This window comes from Sapajus apella, unplaced genomic scaffold (assembly GCF_009761245.1).
Source record: "Sapajus apella isolate SASKATOON/1434 unplaced genomic scaffold, GSC_monkey_1.0 scaffold143, whole genome shotgun sequence".
NCBI classification, from domain to species: Eukaryota; Metazoa; Chordata; class Mammalia; order Primates; family Cebidae; genus Sapajus; species Sapajus apella.
Genome location: NW_022437083.1, coordinates 2955044 through 2978263, shown reverse-complemented (window position 1 = coordinate 2978263; position 23220 = coordinate 2955044). Strand labels below are relative to the sequence as shown.

At 43.9% G+C, this 23220-nt stretch overlaps 3 protein-coding genes and 1 pseudogene across 4 annotated transcripts in view; 2 read left to right on the top strand and 2 right to left on the bottom strand.

The window, feature by feature from the left end:
- LMLN (leishmanolysin like peptidase) overlaps window positions 1–10496 on the bottom strand; it is a 55705-nt gene extending 45209 nt beyond the window's left edge. The window contains exon 1 of the mRNA XM_032264274.1: window positions 10261–10496. Coding sequence (XP_032120165.1) covers window positions 10261–10479 — 219 coding nt within the window. The 5' untranslated portion in view covers window positions 10480–10496. The remainder of the gene's footprint in view (window positions 1–10260) is intronic.
- LOC116540667 lies at window positions 4928–5344 on the top strand (annotated as a pseudogene).
- A 4594-nt stretch (window positions 10497–15090) lies between the features above and the next one.
- RPL35A (ribosomal protein L35a) lies at window positions 15091–20633 on the bottom strand. Of its 2 annotated transcripts, none has more exons than XM_032264275.1 (5): window positions 20518–20633; window positions 19782–19824; window positions 19452–19604; window positions 16706–16850; window positions 15091–15195 (listed from the first exon to the last, which is right to left on the bottom strand). In XM_032264275.1, the coding sequence occupies exons 2-5, from the start codon at window positions 19790–19792 to the stop codon at window positions 15172–15174; spliced, it is 333 nt and encodes a 110-aa protein (XP_032120166.1). In that variant the 5' UTR covers window positions 19793–19824; window positions 20518–20633; the 3' UTR covers window positions 15091–15171. The 2 variants fall into 2 exon arrangements, with proteins under 2 accessions (XP_032120166.1, XP_032120167.1); XM_032264276.1 differs by having other exon boundaries at window positions 20472–20581.
- Window positions 20634–22084: 1451 nt separating this feature from the next.
- The window catches only part of IQCG (IQ motif containing G), a 41279-nt gene continuing 40143 nt past the window's right edge, over window positions 22085–23220 (top strand). The window contains exon 1 of the mRNA XM_032264235.1: window positions 22085–22308. The gene's annotated coding sequence lies outside the window, so the exon portion shown is untranslated. The remainder of the gene's footprint in view (window positions 22309–23220) is intronic.

The window sequence follows — 23220 nt, the reverse complement described above, 5'->3', positions numbered from 1 at the left end:
CTGTCTCAAAAAAAAAAAAAAAAAAAAAAAGACAAATAAATACTTAAAGCAAAAATTGTAAAATTTTAAACTGTGAAGTTTTTTTTTTAATTTATTTTACTTATTTATTTTCTTTTTTTCTGAGACAGAGTCTCAGACTCTGTTGCCCAGGCTGGAGTGCTGTGGTCCAATCTCGGCTCACTGCAACCTCTGCTTCCTGAGTTCAAGTGATTCTCCTGCCTCAGCCTCTCGTGAAGCTAGGATTACAGGTGCCCACGACCATGACCAGGTAATTTTTTTACTTTTAGTAGAGACAGGGTTTCACCATGTTGGCCAGGCTGGTCTTGAATTCCTGACCTCAGGTGATCTGCCAGCCTCAGTCTCCCAAAGTACTGGGATTACAGTCATGAGCCACTATGCTGGCCTAATTGTCAGGTTTATAATATATGAAGAAGTAATATATATTCCAGTAAGAGAGAAATAAATGAAATTATGCTGTTGAAATTTCCTATATTTAACATGACTATTTTTTAAGTTTTAGTTTAAGTAGGTGTCATAAGTACACTACATATACTGTAATCACTGGAGCAAACACTCAATATTTTGTATTGTACATTCTGCTCAAGTATGTGTGGGACATTCACTTAGCTAAATCATATTTTGGGCCATAAAGCGAACTTTAAGATATAAAAGAACTGGTAAAAAGGATGTTTTCCAACAATAATAAAATTTGATAAGAATGCAATTTCAGAACGAAATCCCCAAATATTTTTAAAAAATCAAACAACGAACTTTTAAATAACCCTTAGTTTGGAGAGGAAATTACAAAGGAAATTAGAAAATAGTTAGAACCAAATAGAAATAAAATTACAAGTTAATATTTGTGAGATGCAGCTAAACTAGTATTTAGAGGGAACTGATAAGCTTTAAATGTTTATTTTAGAAAAAAGATCTCCAATTCATGATCTAAGGTTCTACCTTACGATACCAAAAAAAAAAAAAAAAAAAAGAAAAAACTGAACTCAAAGAAAGCAGTAAGATGGGCATGGTGGCTCATAGCTATAATCCCAGCACTTTGGGAGGTTATGGTGGGAGGAATGCTTGAGCTTGGGAGTTCAAGGCTGCAGTGAGCAGTGACTGCGCAACTGCACTTCAACCTAGGCGACAGAGTGAGATCCTGTCTCAAAAAAGAAAAGAAAAGACAGAGAGAATACAAACTACCAATGTTGGAAACTACACAGAAGATATCACTAGAGAGACTTTATAGCCCTTTAGAGATGATCATCAAGGAATATAATGAAAACTTCATGTCCATAAATTTGACAACTTAAATGAAGTGAAATTCTTTGAGAGACATACTTAATAAAACATAGTCAAGAAGAAATAATAATCTGAATTGTCCAAAATCAAAGTATGACTTTCAAAAATGAAAATTCTAGAATGAAATGACTTAATTAGTGAATTTTACTAAACATTTAAGGAAGAAACAACATTGATTCTACAGAAACTCTTCCTGGAAATAGAAGAAAATGGGCTATGTCCCAGCTCATGCTATGAGGCCAGCATTATCCTGATACCAAACCTGAAGTTATTATTAGAGAGGAAAAGAAAATAAAACTACAGACCAATATCTTTGCAAGTAGTTGGTAAAAAACATAAATATAAAAATATAAAAATAAGGCTGGGCACAGTGGCTCATGCCTGTAATCCCAGCACTTTGGGAGGCCAAGGCAGGCAGATCACAAGGTCAGGAGAGCAAGATCATCCTGGCTAACACAGTGAAACCCTATCTCTACTAAAAATACAAAAAATTAGTCAGGCATGGTGGGACATGCCTGTAGTCCCAGCTACTCAAGAGGCTAAGGCAGAAGAATTGCTTGAACCCAGGAGGCGGAGGTTGCAGTGAGCTGAGATCGCACCACTGCACCCCAGCCTGAGCTACAGAGCAAGACTCTGTCTCAAAAAAAAAAAAAAATTTAATTTAATTTAAAAAATTAAATTAAAAAAAAACACCACAGACCAATATCCCTTATTAATACAGATATAAAGGTGAAATGGTTCACATCTATAATCCCAGAGCTTTGGGAGGCCAAGGTAGGAGGACTGGTTGAGTCAAGTGGTTCCACATGAGCCTGGTAAACATAGCAAGACCCCCACATCCATTAAACATAAAAATAAAGGAACTGAGTGTGGTGGCTGTCAATCCTAGCTAATTGGGAGGCTGAGGCAGGAGGACGGCTTAGGCCAAGTAGTTTAAGGGCGTATAGTGAGCTATGACTGTGCCACTATACTCCAGCCTGGATGACAGAGTAACACCCTGTCTCTAAAAAATAAAAATATATAAATGTAAAATCATCAGCAAAACATTAGCAATTCAAATGCAGCAAATGTAAAAAGGGTAACAAAGCATCACCAAGTGAGGTTCATCTCAAGAATGCAAGGCTGATTTGACATTCAAAGAAAATCAATGTAACAGATAATATCAACAGTAAAAAAGAAAAGCCACATGGTTACATCAACCGGTGCATGAAAGATAGTTAAGAAAATTCAACATCCATTCATGATTTTTTAAAAAACTCTCACCACACTAGGAATAGAAGGGAATTTTATTAATTTGATAAAGCATATCTATCAAAAAAAATCCATAATTAATATTTTAACAGTGGAGGACAGTGTTTTCCCCCTAAGATCAGAAACAAGACTAGATGCCTACTCTCACCACTCTTATTCAACATCATACTGGATGTCCCAGGCAGTGTGATAAGACAATATTAACATTAAAGATGTAATAGGCTGGGCGTGGTGGCTCACACCTATAATCCCAGCACTTTGGGAGGCCTAGGCAGGTGGATCACTTTAGGCCAGGAGTTTGAAACCAGCCTGGCCAACAAGACAAAATCTCACCTCTACCAAAAATACAAAAATTAGCCAGGTGGCGGCACCCATCTGTAGTCCCAGCTACTTGTGAGGCTGTGGTGGGAGAATCGCTTGAACCTAGGAGGTGGAGGTTGCAGTGAGCCAAGATTGTATCACTGCACTCCATCCTGGGCGATAGAGAGAGACTTTATCTCAAAAAAAAAAAAAAGATGTAATAAACAAAAGATGTATGTTGTAATGCCTAAAATACACAAGCGCACATGCATACACACACAAGTAAATGTAAGAAAATGAAACGAAACGCACGTAAGCTTGAACCACAAACAAGCCAAATAAGCCTATTTTCTCTTATATTAATACAGTCGTTATTAGGCTGGAGCACAGTGGTGCCAACCTGTTTCACTGCAGCCTTGACCTCCTGGGCTCAAGTGATCCTTCTACCTCAGCCCACCAAGTAGCTGGGACTACAGGTGTACACCAACACACCCAGCTAACTTTTGTATTTTTTGTAGAGACAGGGTTTTGTCAAGTTGCGCAGGCTGGTCTTGAACTCCTGAGCACAAGCGATTTGCCACCTCAGCCTCCAAAAGTGTTGGGATTACAGGTGTGAGCCACTGTACCTGGCCAAAAATTTTTAATAGAGAAAATCTGAAGTACAGTATTAATCACCTCACCTTATTAACATGTATAGAAATCTATATTCAATAACTATAGAATAGGCCAGGTGTGGTGGCTCCTGTCTGTAATCCCAGCACTTTGGGAGGCCAAGGCAGGAGGACTGCTTGAGTCCAGGAGCTCGAGACCACCCTTGGCAACACAGTGAGACCCCATCTCTAAAAAAATAAAAATAACTATAGAATATATATTCTTTACAAGTACATGTGAAACGTTCAACAGGATAGATCACATTCTAAACTATAAATAAAATAATCTCAGACAGGTGCAGTGGCTCACACTTGTAATCCCAGCACTTTTGGAGGCTGAAGCAGGAGGACTGCTTGAAACTGGGAGTTCAAGACCAACTTGGGTAACACAGCAAGTCTCCATCTCTACAAAAATAAAAATAAAAAATTAGCCAGGTGTGGTGGGATGTGGCTGAAGTCCTAGCTACTTATAAGGTTGTGGGGTGGGGGTGGCAGGGCGGGGTTGGAAATTGCTTGAATACAGGAGTTCGAGGTGGCAGTGAGCTATGGTCATACCACTACACTCCAGCCTGGGTGACAGAGGGAGACCTCGTTTCAGCACCCGGCCTAAAAAAATGTTTTAAGAGACAAGGTTGCCAGCCGTGGTGGCTCACGCCTGTAATCCTAGCACTTTGGGAGGCTGAAGCGGACAGATCACAAGGTCAAGAGATCGAGACCATCCTGGCCAACACGGTGAAACCCCGTCTCTAAAAAAAAAGAAAGAAAATCAAGAGACAAGGTTTTAGCTGGGTGCAATGGCTCATGCCTGTAATCCCAGCACTTTGGGAGGCGGAGGCAGGTGGATCACCTGAGGTCAAGAGTTTGAAACCAGCCTGGCCAAGATGGTGAAATCCCATCTCTACTAAAAATACGAGAATTAGCCAGGCATGGTGGTGGGCGCTTGTAATCCCAGCTACTCTGGAGACTCAGGCAGGAGAATTGCTTGAACCCAGGAGGCTGAGGTTGCAGGGAGTCAAGATTGCGCCATTACCCTCCAGTCTGGGCGAAAAAAAAAATTTAATAATAAATAAAAACAAATAATCTTAACAAATTTCAAAAGACTGAAATCATAGAAAATATTCCCCAGGCCGGGCGCAGTTGCTCACGCCTGTATTCCCAGTACTTTGGGAGGTCGAGGCGGGTGGATCACGAGGTCAAGAGATGGACACCATCCTGGCCAACATGGTGAAACACCATCTCTACTAAAAATACAAAAAAAATTAGCTGGGTGTGGTGGTGCGTGCCTACAGTTCCAACTACTCGGGAGGCTGAGGCAGGAGAATTGCTTGAAACCGGAAAACGGAAGTTGCAGTGAGCCGGGATTGCGCCACTGCACTCCAGCCTGGAGACAGAGCAAACTCCTTCTCAAAAAAAAAAAAAAAGACAAGATGGCGCCGAAAGCGAAGAAGGAAGCTCCTGCCCCTCCTAAAGCCGAAGCCAAAGCGAAGGCTTTAAAGGCCAAGAAGGCAGTGTTGAAAGGTGTCCACAGCCACAAAAAAAAGAAGATCCGCACGTCACCCACCTTCCGGCGGCCCAAGACACTGCGACTCCGGAGGCAGCCCAAATATCCTCGGAAGAGCGCCCCCAGGAGAAACAAACTGGACCACTATGCTATCATCAAGTTTCCGCTGACCACTGAGTCTGCCATGAAGAAGATAGAAGACAACAACACACTTGTGTTCGTTGTGGATGTTAAAGCCAACAAGCACCAGATCAAACAGGCTGTGAAGAAGCTCTATGACATTGATGTGGCCAAGGTCAACACCCTGATTCGGCCTGATGGAGAGAAGAAGGCATATGTTTGACTGGCTCCTGATTACGATGCTTTGGATGTTGCCAACAAAATTGGGATCATCTAAACTGAGTCCAGCTGGCCAATTCTAAATATATGTATATCTTTTCACCATAAAAAAAAAAAAAAAAGTAGAAAAAGGACCAAATATTTACAAATTATATTTTTAACATTTTTTTTAAATCCATGGGTCAAAAAAATAAATTACCAAGGAAAATAAAAAACATTTTGACCTAAACGATAAATAAAATCCAATAGGTCAAAATTTGTGAAAAGTGCTAAAGTTGTACTTAGAAATTTATATCTTTGAATGTTTATATTAGAAAGGAAAAAAAGGTTCAAAAACAATGATCTAAAGTTTCCATCTACCAACATGAGCAAACTAAATCCACAATAAGTAGAAAGAGGAAATAACAAAGAACAGAAAACGATGAAATAGAAACAAACACTAAAGAAAATTACACGGCCGGGCGTGGTGGCTCAAGCCTGTAATCCCAGCACTTTGGGAGGCCGAGGCGGGTGGATCACGAGGTCAAGAAATCGAGACCATCCTGGTCAACATGGTGAAACCCCGTCTCTACTAAAAATACAAAAAATTAGCTGGGCATGGTGGTGCGTGCCTGTAATCCCAGCTACTCAGGAGGCTGAGGCAGGAGAATTGCCTGAACCCAGGAGGCGGAGGTTGCGGTGAGCCGAGATCGCGCCATTGCACTCCAGCCTGGGTAACATGAGTGAAACTCCGTCTCAAAAAAAAAAAAAAGAAAATTACACATGACCAAGGTTTATACCAAAAATGCAACATCGATTTACCATTGGAAAATACAATGTCATCTACCACATAACAGTTCATAAGTGAGAAACTATATGATTATCTTAATAATTACCAGAAAAAAAAAATTGACAAAATGTGTCCCCATTCAGGATAAAAACCCTCAGGAAACCAGAAATGGAAGGGAGTTTTCTCAATCTGATAAAGGGCACTATAAAAAAATTTAGAGTTAACAACATACTTAATGGTCAAAGACTAATCCTAAGATCAGGAACAAAGTTTTTGCTCAGCCTTGAACTGGATGTTCTTATCAGAGCAATAAGGGGAAAAAATATATATGTAAATGATACAAAACAACAATTGTTTCTATTTATAGTTAATACATTGCTAACACTGAACATTGTAAGGGAGGAAACTCAACTAGAATAAGTAAGTTTAGCTAGGTCTCAGAAGACAAGGTTAATATACAAAAATTATTTTTACATACTACAGTGTATTTTTACATACTACCAGCAAACAATTGGAAAACTTTAACCATAATTCCACTAACAATGACATCGAAAAGTAAAAGACCCAGGAATACATTTAACAAACAACATGCAAGATGTGGCTGGGCACAGTGGCTCATGCCTGTAAATTCCTGGTACTTTGGGAGGGTCGAGGCAGAAGGATCACCTGAGGCCATGAGTTTGAGACCCCCTGGACTCTCTCTCTACAAAAGAATGAAAAATTAGCCAGGTGTGGTGGTGCATATCTGTAGTCCCAGCTACTTAGGAGATTAAGGCAGAAGGATCATCTGAGCACAGGAATTCAAGCCTGCAGTGAGCTATGATTCTGCCACTGCACTCCAGCCTGAGTGACAGAGCAAGACTCTGTTTCAAAACGAAAAAAAAAAATGGAAGAAAAAACGCAAGATCTATACATTGCTGAGAGAAATTATGCATTATCACCTAAATAAATGGAGAATACTGTGTTCATGGATTGAAAGACTTGATACTGTTACACGTCAATTATTCCCAAATGATCTATAGATTAAATGCAATCCCAACCATAAATCCATCAGGCTTTTTTGAAGAACTGAAAAACTGACTCTAAAATTTATATGGATATTTGAGCCTCCCCCTGCCAAAAAATAAATAAATTTACATGGAAATATAAAGGCCTTAAAATAGTCAAAATCATTTTGAAAAGGAAGAACAAAGCAGGAAGACTTACAATACTGCCTGACTTCAGTATTAGAAGTACATAATCAAGGCAGCTGAATACCTATATGGGGCAAAGAAAAAAAAAAGGATCTTGATCCCCTATCGCACTGAGATGAATCACAATCCTAGCAGTGAAGGCTTCCAGAACACAGGAGAATATGTTTATGACTTAGGGGGCAGGCAAATATTTCTTAAAAAGGACATCTGTTGGTGAGGATATGCAGCAACCCTAACTCTAATATTTTGTTGATGGGGTGTAAAATGGTACAGTATTTTGGAGAAAGGTTTAGTATATTTTTATAAACATTCACCTACCCTTTGACTCAGTAATTTCACCCCTAGGTTATTATCCAAGAACAATGAAAACAGATATTGACAAAAGTTACTGTATACAAGAATATTGACAGCAGCTTTATTTATACTAACTAAAATCTGGAAGCAACCAAAATATCCATCTTTGAACAAGATAACAGAAAAACAAATTATGATATAGGCATTCACTGGAATACTCAGCAATTCAAAGGAATAAATTACTATCATATACTACATGAATATCCCAAACATAATGCCGAGCAGATGCCAGATACAGTAGTACATCCCATATAATTCCATTCATATACACCAAGCTCTAGAATTGGCTAATCTACTTTTTAAAACACAATTAGGAAACTAGCTGCCTAGGGTGGACAGGAGACTGGCACAGGACAGGAGGGAACGTTCTGAAGATGTGGAAATATTTATGTGGATGCGCATGGATACATTTGTGGCATTTCAATGTACGTAAATTTTACCAAAAAACTTTTCAAAAAAACAGTAACTCAAGTAAGAGGTTGGGGAACGGCTGAAAGTATATGAAACAAGAATGCCAGAACCTTAAGTGTTAAAGCCAGGTGATGGGTCCATGGAGGTTTATTAAATTATTCTGATTTTGTTTGTACTGGTATAATAAAAAGTAAAAACAAAACTTATAGATTTTAGTTGAGAATAAGTTAAAAGGTAAAACTGGGCCAGGCGCGGTGGCTCAAGCCTGTAATCCCAGCACTTTGGGAGGCCGAGGCGGGTGGATCACGAGGTCAAGAGATCGAGACCATCCTGGTCAACATGGTGAAACCCCGTCTCTACTAAAAATACAAAAATTAGCTGGGCATGGTGGCGCGTGCCTGTAATCCCAGCCACTCAGGAGGCTGGGACAGGAGAATTGCCTGAACCCAGGAGGCGGAGGTTGCGGTGAGCCGAGATCGCGCCATTGCACTCCAGCCTGGGTAACAAGAGCGAAACTCCGTCTCAAAAAAAAAAAAAAAGGTAAAACTGTTTTGTAGCTTCCAACCACCACCAAAAACAAAAAATTTACTATAACTTCCTGTAGCATTTTACAGAGATATAGTAATTAGCACGGCTACAGTGGGCACTGTAGTTCCTGCCTATACTCCGTCCACGTTAAAGCAAGGAGAATGGTGAGGACGACAGGGTATTTACATACTCCATGAGGAACTAGGGAAATGTATTAGGGATGAGGCCTTTTTCTCTTACTTTAATACAAATTAAAAGAGAGAAGTGGAGGGTTTTGTGGGAAATTTTTTAAAAAGAATTCAACCGGCCGGGCGCGGTGGCTCAAGCCTGTAATCCCGGCACTTTGGGAGGCCGAGGCGGGTGGATCACAAGGTCAAGAGATCGAGACCATCCCGGCCAACATGGTGAAACCCCATCTCTACTAAAAATACAAAAATTACCGGGCATGGTGGCACGTGCCTGTGGTCCCAGCTACTAGGGAGGCTGAGGCAGAAAAATCGCTTGAACCCGGGAGGCAGAGGTTGCAGTGAGCCGAGATCACACCACCGCACCCCAGCCTGGCGACAAAGCGAAACCCCCTCTCAAAAAGAAAAAAGAAAAAAAAAAAAAAAAAAAAGCTACACACCCCGAAGTAAATATTTTGGCTCACTTGGTTATGAAGAGTATGCATGTAATATTTTTGGAAGTTACCATAAAAATGAGTGTCTTTGGATTTCTGGGCTGAACTGAACATGTGTAGGTGAACCTTTCTTAACAAAGTAGTAATACAAATTATAAAATTAATCACAGCATGCTGCCCTGCCCCAGGTACTCTCCCTCCTCGTCTCAAAGAATACTGACCTAAATACTGTGAAGGAATCAAAGTATGAAACACAAACCTTATCCCCCGGAAACTTAAAATTTTGCTGCAAAGGCAAGATATGCCTAGAAAGGAAGCCATTACCACACAGCAGTACTTGGGTAAGTGCCCGGAGAGAGTACAGATACGACGCACTTTTTAATGAAAAGAACATTCTGCTTCGGTGGTTTCGGCAGGCTGCCTTGAAGTTTGGGAACTTGAATTGACACAAAGAATGTAGGCAGGGAGAAACATGGGATGGGAGGCGGGCAGGCACTTCCAGAACAGAGGAACCGGGTAAAGCAAACAAAATGATGACATAACGTGAAAAGAAGCCTGAATTTTGCTCCAGTGAACCCCCAACGTCCCCTAACGCCTCTGGCTCCCGGCTCAAGGTCTTCCCAAAACTTCAGGTCAGCGGTTCCTAAAGCGGTCCCCGCACAAGCATACATCACTGACCAGCTGGGAACGTGATTTGTCAATTCTGGGGACTCAGCGCAGACCTACTGAGTCATTCAGTGCGGGGCTGAGGGCAGCAATCTGCCTTTTAACGTGTGCGTCAGCTCACCGCGCACGCTCAAGTTTGGAAAACACTCATCCAGCGCTACCTGCTAAGCATGCCCTCCGCACAAAAGTGATGATGCTGTGTGCCCAAGAGCCAACTTGCAGCGAGCTGAGCGCGGGTCCCAGGCCTGGAAGAGTTCAGACTCTGCCCCAGTTTCGCTTTCTCATCCAGGACACCGTCTCCCAGCCACTGTCTCCTCTGCCTGCTCCTTCCGTAGGACTCTGACCCGAGAGGGCCCGCTCCCGCCCCTCTGTCGCCCTACCTCAGTGTCAGAGGGGACGTGGTGCCGGCAGGGAGGGGAACTGCCCAAGGAGACGGGAGTAGATGTGGCGCTTGCCCGCAGCCCGCCCAACAGGAGGAAAACGCTTCGGACCCACAAAGAACCGCTCCAGCGCCACCGGCTCCGGCCGGGGCCTGAACCCGAGTAACCGGCTCCTCCGCCCCACTCGGCCGCCATCTTCCGGCCGAGCGTCGTTACCATGGAGTGCGTGACGCCTCTGCGCCGCGCCGGCCCCGCCCCTCGCCGCTCGGGGCCGACGGAGGCCCGGTCGGGCGGGAAGCTGCTTTCCGATTGGACAGCGTCACCCACCGGAGGTTCCCGCGCAAGACGAGGGCGCGCTCGCTTCATCGCGTCGCGTTGCGCGAAGCGGCCAATAAATGCTGTTCGGCGGCCCACGTGAGTTGGGCTGTGGGGGAAGGCAGGCTGACGGGCGTTGGCGGGTAGTGGGTGTCTGAGGGAGTCTTTCAGGTCCTTCGTTTAGCGAAGTGACATGCACCTACCAGGTGCCAGGCGTTCAGACGGACACCTAACCCTCCGCAGAATCTCTCAGTGTAGTCCTTTGTTTGAAAAGGTGAGTGGAATACTTTCATTTACTTATCCTGAGTCAGCCCGTTAGTTAAATAAGGCCATTTCCTACAAAATCAATGATACACCCTTTGCTGTTTTGCTCAACTCCATCTTTTAATTTCCAACCAAGACTTGCCCCTGCACCTGAGATACGGGGCATCCTGGCCATTAAGGAAACGCCTTCAAAACCGGGCCGTCAGGAACTACATTAAATGGGAAATAGGGACAGATCCCCGTGGCTCATGACCCTGAAGTGAAACTACAAAGTCACACACTTGAGCTGTAAGTCATCCTGTGGAAACTGAATAGGTAAACTACAGTACTGGGAAACGAAGGGGTGGAAAAGAAGGAAAATCTCAAGAGTTACAAACTATGGATGGAGGTTATGGACTCGGATTCGAGGATACGGTGCTGTTTTTAAGTATTACCGTTTTACAAGCAAAGACTCACTTATGTGTCTACCATCCCACAACTGGTGGAAGCTGGGATTCCAAACCACATTTCTGACTTAGGAAACGTGCTCTTTCCACCACAGTACCACAAATGAATTGCTCTTGTGAATAAAGAATGGAACCGGTCATCGTGAGCTCCTACCTGTAACAACAGTATTGCTAAAGAAAGGCTTTTTGAGACGGAGTTTCACTCGTTACCCAGGCTGGAGTGCAATGACGCTATCTTGGCTCACTGCAACCTCTGCCTCACAGCTTCAAGCGACATTCTCCTGCCCCAGCCTCCCAAGTAGCCGGGATTACAGGCGCCCACCACCACGCCCGCCAATTTTTGTACTTTACGTAGAGATGTGGTTTCACCACATTGCTCAGGCTAGTCTCCCCTGACCTCAAGTGATCTGCCCACCTTGACCTCCCAAAGTGTTGGGACCACAGGCGTGAGCCACCGCGCCCGGCCAGGAGGAATGGCTATTTCAATGTCGTAGTGGACAAGCTGCCAGCCAGGCAAGTCCTTTCTTGTAAACCACGGGACTCTTACTGTGGCAACACTGACTTGAGTACCTTTGACTTAATTTCCGTATGGGAGCAGAAAAACACATTTACAAATGCTGCACCATCCCAGTAACAAATAGCATGTATTTATTTTTGAAGCTCATTTACCATTGCACATGTGAGTTACTGGAGTTACCCCAGTCTCAACCGTTTGTTTTCCCTGCTTTGCTCAAGTGCCTACCACTTACTGTGTAAGCGCCTCCATTGCTCTCGTCTAGTCCACTCAGAATGCCATTCACTTCTCCATGTCTAACCCAGAACTGAAATACCCATCTGTCTTCATGGACATGTCCACAGGTAAACATCTTATAGCTTCTTCAAATTCAACTGTGCTCCTCTCACAAAACCATCTCCTGGTTCCCCAGCTTTGTAAATGCACCATTACCCAGCCAGCTCCCATAGCCAGAAACATGTTATAATTCTCAGACTGAAAAGCCCCACCTGATTTTCCCTTGTTTATGCTGGGCTGCCATTAGGATTTAAACTGTCAATCTGTAACACAGATGTTTCCCAAGGGGGGAAAAAAAAAGCAGAAAGATAAAATGTTAATCTGAGCTGGACATGGTGGCTCACATCTGTAATCCCAGCACTTTAGAACAAGGCACAGGGATCACTTGAGGCCAAATTAGATACCAGCCTGGGCCCCTCCAAAAAATGTTTTAATTAGCTGGACGTGGGTGGCATGCACATGTAGTCCCAGATTGTCTGGAGACTTTGGGCACAGGATTGCCTGAATACAGGAGTTCAAGGTTGCAGTGAACTTCGATCACACCACTGCACTGCAGGCTGGGCAACAGAAACCCTGTCTGAAATGAATTTTTAAATTACAAAACTGGTTTCTCTCCTGCAAATCAGGTTCTTCAGTGACATTCTATTACACACAAGAACAGTCTTGAGCCTAAGATCCTCAGTACAGTACAAAAGACCTCTTAAGTGGCATTTCTTTGTTTTCTGGACTTTTCAGTCAGCCAATCAGTTAGGTTGGTTCAACTGCCTTCTGTGTTCCTAAGATCTTCTTGCCATTTCCTCTTTGAGGTGTTTCTCTAAAGTTTCATTACACAGCCAGTATACCTACATGCCTCTATCCCTGAATACCGAGTACTGATCATATCTACTTAACTGGCACAATGAACCCAATAGGTACTTTTAGCTTATGTTGGCCTTTCAGAGTGGGTGTCCAAGATCAGCACTTCCTTCCCTGACCTCATAATTCCCAAGTTCAATTCATTAGCATTTTAATAACCCACTTCCAACTCTGGCCATGAAAGGTGCTCACATCTGGTGAATACAGCATAAATGCACCGTTTGCCTTAAAACCACAATCTCAATAAATGAGCCTAGCAGGAGTGCAAATACAAGCCCATGTCCATGAAGCATAGGACTCCAACAATGGCAACTTTGGCCTGCATACAATCATTGGACTGACCAAACCTTTCTTAGAACTGTCAATGTGACAGGGGGCCCTTTGGGGGAGGTGGGCTTCTTGCTTTCTCTTGGGCCCGTGTATCTCACTACCCTCTTGGTAGGTTAGCAGATTTTAACAGGGTGGCTACTGGAGGAAGGGGAAGTGGGAAAGCTGGGACAGTATTTGCACTTTCCCTTTCTACAAAAATTTTCCCTCAGTCCTGCCTCCAGGAGATGGAGGAGCAAATAACATAGCCAGTGTGCTCTTCCTATCTAATCCTTTCTTTTACCTCTTTCCCCCAATACATTTCCAGCATGTTAATCATTTTTTAGCATACACAAGAGAACCCATACACATTTCAAAACTGCAAAAGGGCTTAGAATGGCAAACTCTCAGTTTCTTGTTGACATTTTCAGTGCAATTTAAAGATCTGTTAATTTAAAAAACTATCCATGCTAGAGACAACACTAACTTTCAGGAGGGGGGAAAAAAAAAAAAAAGACTGTTACTCCATCAATTAGAAATCTACAACCTGGGAAACATAGTGAGGCCCAGCTCTACAAATAACTAAAAAGTTAATTGGGTGTGGCAGCACACATGCCTGTGGTCCCAGCTATTCAGGAAGCTGAGGCAGGACTGCCTGAGCCCAGGTTGAGATTGCAATAAGCTTGTAATCATGCCACTGCACTCCAGCCTGTGAAACAAAACAAGACCTTGTCTCAAAAAAAAAAAAAATCTACAACCACATTGCAAAGCTGATGCCTCAGTTGTTTTATTTTAGCACATTCTCAAGAAATCTAAAATATTCGGGAGGCCTGCTTACTTCTTTAAAGTGCAATCTGTACCAGCTTAAAACATGAAGCCAAAGAAAGCTGCCACCTTCCCATGCATTATTACCAACCTCCATATACCTACCATAGGATTGTTTTTTACAAATGAGTAATGTGGCTTAATTCTGTTTAATACTGGAATACTCTGTCAAGTCCCAAGAGCTTCTCATCCCAGTCTATCCAAATTAACTACCAAAGCCCATCAACATAATCTCCATTCAAATTATTCCCAATTCCTAATTTTAAGTTTCCCAACCAATCTGTATTGAACAAATGCACAGTATTACAAAGCACTTAGCAGGGTGTGGTGGTTCACATCTATAATCCCAGCACTTTAGGAGGACAAGAAGGGAGGACTGCTTGAGCCCAGGAGTTTGAGGCCAGCAAAGGCAAGAATCAGACCCTCTCTACAAAAAATTTTAACATGAGCCAGGCATGGTGGCATGAGCTTGTGGTCCCAACTACTTGAAAGGTCAAGGTAGACTGCTTGATCCTTTGAATGTGAGGCTGAAGTGAGTGCCACTACACTCAGCATGGGCAACAGAGCAAGGCTCTGTCAAAGATACTCACATTAAAACCCATTACCTTAGGCTGGGCGCGGTGGCTCACGCCTGTAATCCCAGCACTTTGGGAGGCCGAGGCGGGTGGATCACAAGGTCAAGAGATTGAGACCATCCTGGTCAACACGGTGAAACCCCGTCTCTACTAAAACTACAAAAAGTTAGCTGGGCATGGTGGTGCGTGCCTGTAATCCCAGCTACTCAGGAGGCTGAGGCAGGAGAATTGCCTGAACCCAGGAGGCGGAGGTTGCGGTGAGCCGAGATCGTGCCATTGCACTCCAGCCTGGGTAACAAGAGTCAAACTCTGTCCAAAAAAAAAAAAAAAAAAAAAAACCAATTACCTTCTAAATCTCTGTACTTGCCCTGTAATTTTCATCATGTCTCTCTGACCTCCTTATACTCCAAAAATACTGGACAACCTCCATCATTTTAAGCATGAAGCAATCAACTTAACGTAGTAAGTTTTTTAATCCACTTAACAAAAATACAAGAGCACATATCCACATTTATTTATTGACTTTTCATTAGTTCTAAATCCTTGAGGGGTACAGCATCTGTGAGGAAAAAAAGGACATATAAAACATTAGGTGAATATGTTTACAAATATTATCAAGAACCGTAATATGGATAAATCTCAGAAAGGCAACCAATGACACGTTCTAGTGGTAAGGACAGTTTTTATAATCTTCAGTTTCTACATGAACATGCTTTAAGAACCAGCACTCTTAAACATGTACTGGCTGGGCATGGTGGCTCACCCGTAATCCCAGCACTTTGGGAGGCCAAGGCGGATTACGAGCAAGAGACTGAGATCATCCAAAACCCCATCTCTACTAAAAATACAAAAATTAGCTGGGCGTGGTGGCGCATGCCTGTACTCCCAGCTACTCAGGAGGCTGAGGCAGGAGAATCGCTTGAACTTGGGGGTCAGAGGTTGCAGTGAGCTGAGACCACACCACTGCACTCCAGCCTGGCGACAGTGAGACTCTGTCTAAAAACATATATTGAAGATACATTTAATTTTGCTTCTTCTAAAGGTAGAGTAAAACCCTCCTCTGTTGATAAGCCCTAATGAATCACTTAGCAGAGTTCAACGGTAAGTACCCCATGGTCCCAAGAATATAAAGTCTACATGCCAAAACAGACCCTAAAAAGAAAGAACTATTTGAGAAAAATTACAGGAGAAAATTGAGAAAGCCTGGCACCAAAGACCTGAGACCTAGGAACATAAGTATCTCTTTTCTTCGTGAACAAAATAAAGCTGCTAACACCTATTCTAACAAGACTGATAAGATGGAAATGGCAAAGTATTAACAATTATGCCAGGCGTTAACTGTTAAATTTTTGCTTTCTAGCAATTAATTCAGTGCCCAAAAAATATCTTCACCGGTAAACTATTCAAACTATTCAAGGCTGTCTATGGTGGTTCAAGCATGTAATAATCCCAACAGTCTGGGAGGCCCAGGTGGGCAGATCACTTGAGCTCAGGAGTTCAAGACCAGCCAGGGCAACATGGAGAAACCCTGTCATTGCAAAAAAATACAAGAAATTATCTGGGCATGATGGTACATGCCTGTAATTCCAGCTACTCGGGAGACTGGAGGCATGAGAATCACTTCAACTAGAGAGGCAAAGGTAGCAGCGAGCCAAGAACATGCCACTGCACTCCAGCCCAGAGAGTTAGACCATGTCTCAAACCCCTACCCACCCACCCCCCAATAAAATTAGATGGATGTGGTGGCACATGCCTATGGTCCCAGCTACTTGAACTGAGATGGGAGGACTGCTTGAGCCCAGGAGGTCGAAGCTGCAGTGAGCTGTGATCATGCCACTGCACCCCAGGCCCCAGGCTGGGTGACGAAGTGAAACCCTGTCTCAAAGTAAAAAAAAAATAAATACCTATTCTTTCAATTACTATTTATCTCCACTGCTCTGCAACACAAATTTTGCAGCATAATTTACTGGTATCAATGTCACAATCAGAGGTCCGTAGAAGTCATAACCCAACACCTTGAACTTAGTCTGACTCGTCAAGAGTTCCATTTTGCTAAAAATTGTACTCACCACTCGGATTCTGTGTCCAATGGCCTTAGCAGGAAGGTTGCTTCGGAATTTGGCACGAACCATGCCACTGTTTCCATGGGCCCGAGTTACCTTTCCCCAGATTACTCTGGTTTTGTTTGGTTTGCCACCAGGAGTCACTGTGTTGCTGATTTTATAAAGGAAAGAAGAGGAATACAGACCAATACAGTCAGATACAAATTCAAGGTGACCTCTACATGAGTGGTTCTCAACCCACTTAATCACCTGAGAAACTTTAAATGCCTGGAACACCATTCATTCGACAGATATTTATTGAGTACCTATTGCATGCCAGGCACTTCTGTAAAATACAGCAGCTATAAAAAAAAAAAATCTGTTTCACACGATAACCAAGTATAAGGAAAATACATAGGTGGTCAGATAACAGATAAAATATTGAAAAAAAAATTTAAAAAAGGGCCGGGCGCGGTGGCTCACGCCTGTAATCCCAGCACTTTGGGAGGCTGAGGCGGGTGGATCACAAGGTCAAGAGATCGAGACCATCCTGGTCAACATGGTGAAACCCCATCTCTACTAAAACTACAAAAAAATTAGCTGGGCATGGTGGTGCGTGTCTGTAGTCCCAGCTACTCAGGAGGCTGAGGCAGGAGAATTGCCTGAACTCAGGAGGCGGAGGTTGCAGTGAGCCGAGATCGCGCCATTGCACTCCAGCCTGGGTGACAAGAGCGAAACTCCGTCTCAAAAAAAAAAAAAAAAAAAAAAATTTAAAAAAGGACAAGTATGAGGACATTTGTATGTACTGCAATTTTAAATAGCCAAGGAAGGTCTGACTGAGGTGACAATGGAACAAAGACTGGAAAGGGAAGGAAGTGCCATGAAGTTATCAGGGGATGACTAGTGCAGGCATTGGAGGAAGACCCAAGGAGGTTAATCCCAGCTGAGATAAGAGAATTATGGAACCCTTAATGACCGGCTTTTAGTGAATGAGACAAACCACTGAGGTTTGAGCAATGCACAAAGGATGTGACTTTATATATATTTCCTTTAATTAGACAACAGCGTTGTCTTTCACCCAGGCTGTGGTGCAGTAGCCCAATCATACATCACTGCAGCCTCCATCTCCTGGCATCAAGCAATCCTCCCACCTAGGCCTCCCAAACACTTACCTGGCCACTGACTTAAATTTTAAGCCACTGACTTAAAATGTTAAAGGAACACTTTGCTTGCAGATGAAAAGGTGGGGCAATGATGAAAACACTTTCCCAGAGATTTTAATTGGCCTGGAACAGGTTAAGAAAATAGGATTGGCTGAGCACTGTGGTTCAGGCCTGTAATCCCAGCACTTTGGGAGGCCAAGGCAGGCAGATCACGAGGTCAGGGGTTCTAGAGCAGCCTGGCCAACATGATGAAACCCATCTCTATTAAAAAGACAGAAATTAGCCTAGCATGGTAGCACACGCCTGTAATCCCAGCTACTGGGGAGACTTAGGTAGCAGTGAGCCAAGATCACTCCACCCTGGGTGACAGAGGAGCAAGATGTCCTCTCAACAAAAAGGACCAATGTCTACAGTATCAACACCTTTAGGCATGCATAAAAGCTGCAATTTTGGCCTGGTGCAGTGACTCGCACCCGTAATCCCAGCACTTTGGGAGGCAGAGCCGGGTAGCTCACTTGAGGTCAGGAGTTCAAGACCAGCCTGACCCAACATTGTGAAATGTTTCTACTAAAAATACAGAGATAGCCAGCGTGGTGGTGAATGCCTGTTACCCCAGCTACTTGGGAGGCTGAGGCAGGAAAATCGCCCTAACCTGGGAGGTGGAGATTGCAGTGAACTGAGATTGTGCCACTCACTCCAGCACGGACAACAAGAGTGAAACTATGTCTCAAAAAAAAAAAAAAATCTTAAGGCATCAACAAAATGCATTATGTACAAAATGCGTTCTAAACAACCTTAAATTCTGGCCAAAGGAGCCGAGAAAAAAATTAAAAGCTTTAAAATGATCACAATTTAATAAGGAATTTATTCGCTCCTTTATAAGTGCCAAAAGTTCCCAAATCCAACACCACCCTCAAAAGTAATGTCCTTCTAAAACTCCCCATTAAGTTCAATGATGCAAAATAGGGCCACAGCAACACCAATTCAGCCTGGCCAACATGGGAAAACCCAGTCTCTAATAAAAAATACAAAAATTAGCAGGGTGTGGTAGTGAACCCCTTGAAGCCCAGCTACTCAGAAGGCCGAGGCTGGAGAATTGCTTGACTCAGGAGACGGAGGTTACCATGGGCCAAGATCACACCACCTCCCTTCAACCTAGGCAAGAGAGCAAGTCTCTTGTCATAAAAACAAAAAAACCAATACCAGATACTTCAGCCACCTCTTTTATTCATTCTTTCAATAGTAAAATGAGGCCTGGCGAGGTGGCTCACGCCTGTAATCCTAGCACTTTAGGAGGCCGAGGTGGGCGTATCACCTGAGGTCAGGAATTTGAGAGCAGCCTGGCCATGACAACCAACCCCCAAACCCCCCAACCCCCCTCTAATAAAAATACAAAAACTAGCTGGGCGGGTGCCTGTAATCCCAGGTACAAGGGAAGCTGAGGTAGAACTGCTTGAACCCAGGAGACCGAAGTTGCAGTGAGGGAGATAGCTCACTGGACTCCAGCCTGGGTGACAGAGCAAGAATCCATTATTTAAAAAAAATAAAGAGAAAGAAAATGAGGCAGATCGCAAATAAAAACCCAAAATTTACCAGTATCATAAACTTACTTCTTTGCTTTGTATACATAAGCACATCTCTTGCCCAAATAGAATTCTGTTTCATCTCGGGCATAAACACCTTCAATTTTAAGAAGAGCTGTGTGCTCCCTTTGGTTCCGAAGACCCCGCTTATAGCCGGCAAAAATAGCCTTGGACCACAGCCTAAAAAACAAAAGATACACAACATGAAATACAATCTTCAACGAACCAATTAGACCTGCAATAACCTCCACCCAAAAGTTACCTAGAGCAAACATCTAATTTTTTTCTTAACAATTTTAAGCTGTCATTTACGTTCACGTCTAACAAAAAAAGAGCAACTATATTTAAAACGCGTACCTTCCAGACATAGTTCCTTTTGTAAGTCCTGTTCCCAGCGGGCCTTAAAACACCTTAAAACAAACAGAAGATTCAGTTTGAAACCAAGCCACTCAAGTTTCCCACCTCGTCCCCTCCCATTTAAGCCTCTAAGGCGAATTCCTTTTGAATCGGAATTGCCCGGAAGAGTAGGCGGACACAATCATGCCGGAACATCCATATGAAACGCGGGGTCCGGCCAGACGCTGGAATCTCAGCGAACAGGTAATATCTAAGCAAACTTAACAGTGAGACAAAACTAAGGGACAAGAGTCACCAAAACAACTCTTAGAAAAGCCCGGGAACGTTCAGGCCATCATCAGCAGGCATCACCCGGGAAAAGAAATGAAGACTTCAGCAGAGAAACACACCCAGGACTTTTATACGTTGGCGGGGGAGAAAAGCTGAGGAAGAGCGGCGGTTACGCAAAGGGAGATTTGCACTGGGGGGAAACAAAAACCCTGTCCTAAGAAAGCACGGCCTCAGACAGCTGCAGACGAACACACACATGCATTTCACTCCGCTCGGGCCCAGGAATTTAACTTCAATAACCCGGGCAGCCGTTCTCCGGGCGTCAGGGGACCGAGCACAATCAGTCCAGCATCTCCTCCATCCTGTTCTCTCTCTTCTTGAAACCACAGAAATCAGTGGCTGGCAGATTCCGCTATGCACCGGCAACTTGCTAAAGCAGAAGAACAAACTTACTCCAGTTATTTACCTCCAAATTTCAGCAGCAGGCGCCTCTCTCGCCTCCACAAGTGCCAAGATGGCGGGAAGAGAAGGACGAGGCCCCGCCGCGTGGCCTTGTGGGATGAAGCGCCGCTCGAACGCGCCCTCAATTTAGGCATCTTCTGCTAACGCCAGAAAAGCAGCGCTCGGAAATCGTCTTCGGACTGAAATAAGTCACGTTCAAGAGCACTCTTACAATTGTTTTCCTCAATCTTTTCATTTTGTCAGGCCGCAAGCTAAGCCTATCGGTAACAGGGGAAGGCAAAACAGTAGCCAGCTAAACCCGCCAGCGCCCTGCGTTGCCATGGAAACGACGTAGCGTGCTCCGGGCGTCCCCGGAAGCTGTAGGCGGAAAGGCGAAGCTGCCGGAGTAGAGGACCGTCCCACTGCCTGAAGGCTGATTGATTGTAAGATTGATTTGCGAACAAATCGAGGGTGCTTTTCCTTCGATTCAGACAGCAATAGACAGATCGGAGACGCTACCCTAGCATGGAAGAGAAAGGCCGGGAGCGGGAAGGCAGCAGGAGCTCTTCCTTTTTTCTTTTTCTACACTTCTTTTCTCCCCTCTACTTATTTATGTCTTCAAGAAATGAGACTGGGCACGGTGGCTCACGCCTGTAAACCCAGCTCTTTGGGAAGCCGAGGCGAGAGGATCGCTTGAGGCCAGGAGTTCGAGACCAGCCTGGACAGCATAGTCAGACCATCTCCCCCGCCCTCCCCTATCTCTACGAAAGAAAAAAAAAAAAAAGAATTTAAAAAAGAATGAAATGACTTAAATTCTTACCTCCATTCTTCTTTTTGGATCCGAGGTATAAGGAGGACTGCCTAGAGGAGGCTATATCGCCTTTTTAGGAGGCTTCTTTTAGCTACCTCGTGTCCACGCCTAATAGGTCCTCAGTAGATACTTGTAGAGGTGTATTCGTGGACGCCAGAGATTTACCTTTCCGAATTATTGCGCAGTTATTTGGGATACCCTATGGATTCATTAATTTATTTAACAAATAGTTTAATGAATGGCTACCCTATACCAAGGTTTGTGTAGGATGATGACACGGCAGTAAACAAATCTCTGCCCTTGTGGAGCGTACATCCTACGAGGGGGAGCAAGACAATGAGCAAGTAGAATAGGTAACACATTAGAAGAAGGTAACTTCTGTGGAGAAAATTAAGCAGAGAGGCCAGTGTCAAAGAGGCTTTCCGCCCCTTACTTTGAGATGGGACGTATTTAAGGGTTCAGAACAGGCGCGGTGGCTCAAGCCTGTAATCCCAGCACTTTGGGAGGCCGAGGCGGGTGGATCACGAGGTCAAGAGATCGAGACCATCCTGGTCAACACGGTGAAACCCCGTCTCTACTAAAACTACAAAAAATTAGCTGGGCATGGTGGTGTGTGCCTGTAATCCCAGCTACTCAGGAGGCTGAGGCAGGAGAATTGCCTGAACCCAGGAGGCGGAGGTTGCGGTGAGCCGAGATTGCGCCATTGCACTCCAGCCTGGGTAACAAGAGCGAAACTCTGTCTCAAAAAAGAGTGACTCCATATTGTCAAGAGTGACTGACTTCCGTATTGACAAAGTCGCTGTGTTGGGACTGAAGGAGGCAAGGGCACCAGCAGGAAGAGAATTATAGGTCACTGTAGTGAATGTGATGAGAGATGATGGTGAGGAAACACGTGATGAATACTGGAATTCTGAAGATATTTAGATTCTAGCAGGATTTGCTGGTGGATAAGGAATAAGTGAGAAGAGTAAAGGATGGCTCCAACGTTGTATGAAAGAGATGTATGTAAGTCACTGTTAAAATCAGATCCTGTCTTAAATATATCAGGATAGAACTTGTACCTTGTAGCCCACTACCGCACCCAATGTTCTGTCCCAGAAAGAAATGTGCTAGAAATTTCACTATCAGATATTAACTTGTCAAAGTTCTAAATGTAAGTCCTCCTGGGAGGAATACACATTAAATGTGAGTTTCATTTGTTTGCTCACATATTATTCATTCCACAAATACTTGAGTGCAGTGCCTGAAACTTTGTGCCTGATACAACTGTGAGCATCACTGTCATGGTTCCTGCTCGCATGCAACAGTTGTCTAGTGGGGAGAAACTGACATAAACATAACAAACTGTGAACAGAGTTCTGTGGGAAAATAGTGCCACGAATGCCCTGACCTAGCCTGATGAGTTAGGAAAAGGATCACTTGGAGAAGTGTCATTTAAGGCATTTTTCAAACTGCAGGTGATGATCCATTAGTAAAGCATGACCATAAATCCTTTTTTTTTTTTTTTTTTTTTTGGAGGCTGGAGACGGAGTTTCGCTCTTGTTACCCAGGCTGGAGTGCAATGGCGCGATCTCGGCTCACCGCAACCTCCGCCTCCTGGGTTCAGGCAATTCTCCTGCCTCAGCCTCCCGAGTAGCTGGGATTACAGGCACGCGCCACCATGCCCAGCTAATTTTTGTATTTTTAGTAGAGACGGGGTTTCACCATGTTGACCAGGATGGTCTCGATCTCTTGACCTCGTGATCCACCCGCCTCGGCCTCCCAAAGTGCTGGGATTACAGGCTTGAGCCACCGCGCCCGGCCACATTCTGATATTTTTTATTCTAACATACTTTGTTTTAAAAAGTATTGGCCGGGCGCGGTGGCTCACGCCTGTAATCCCAGCACTGTGGGAGGCCGAGGCGGGTGGATCACGAG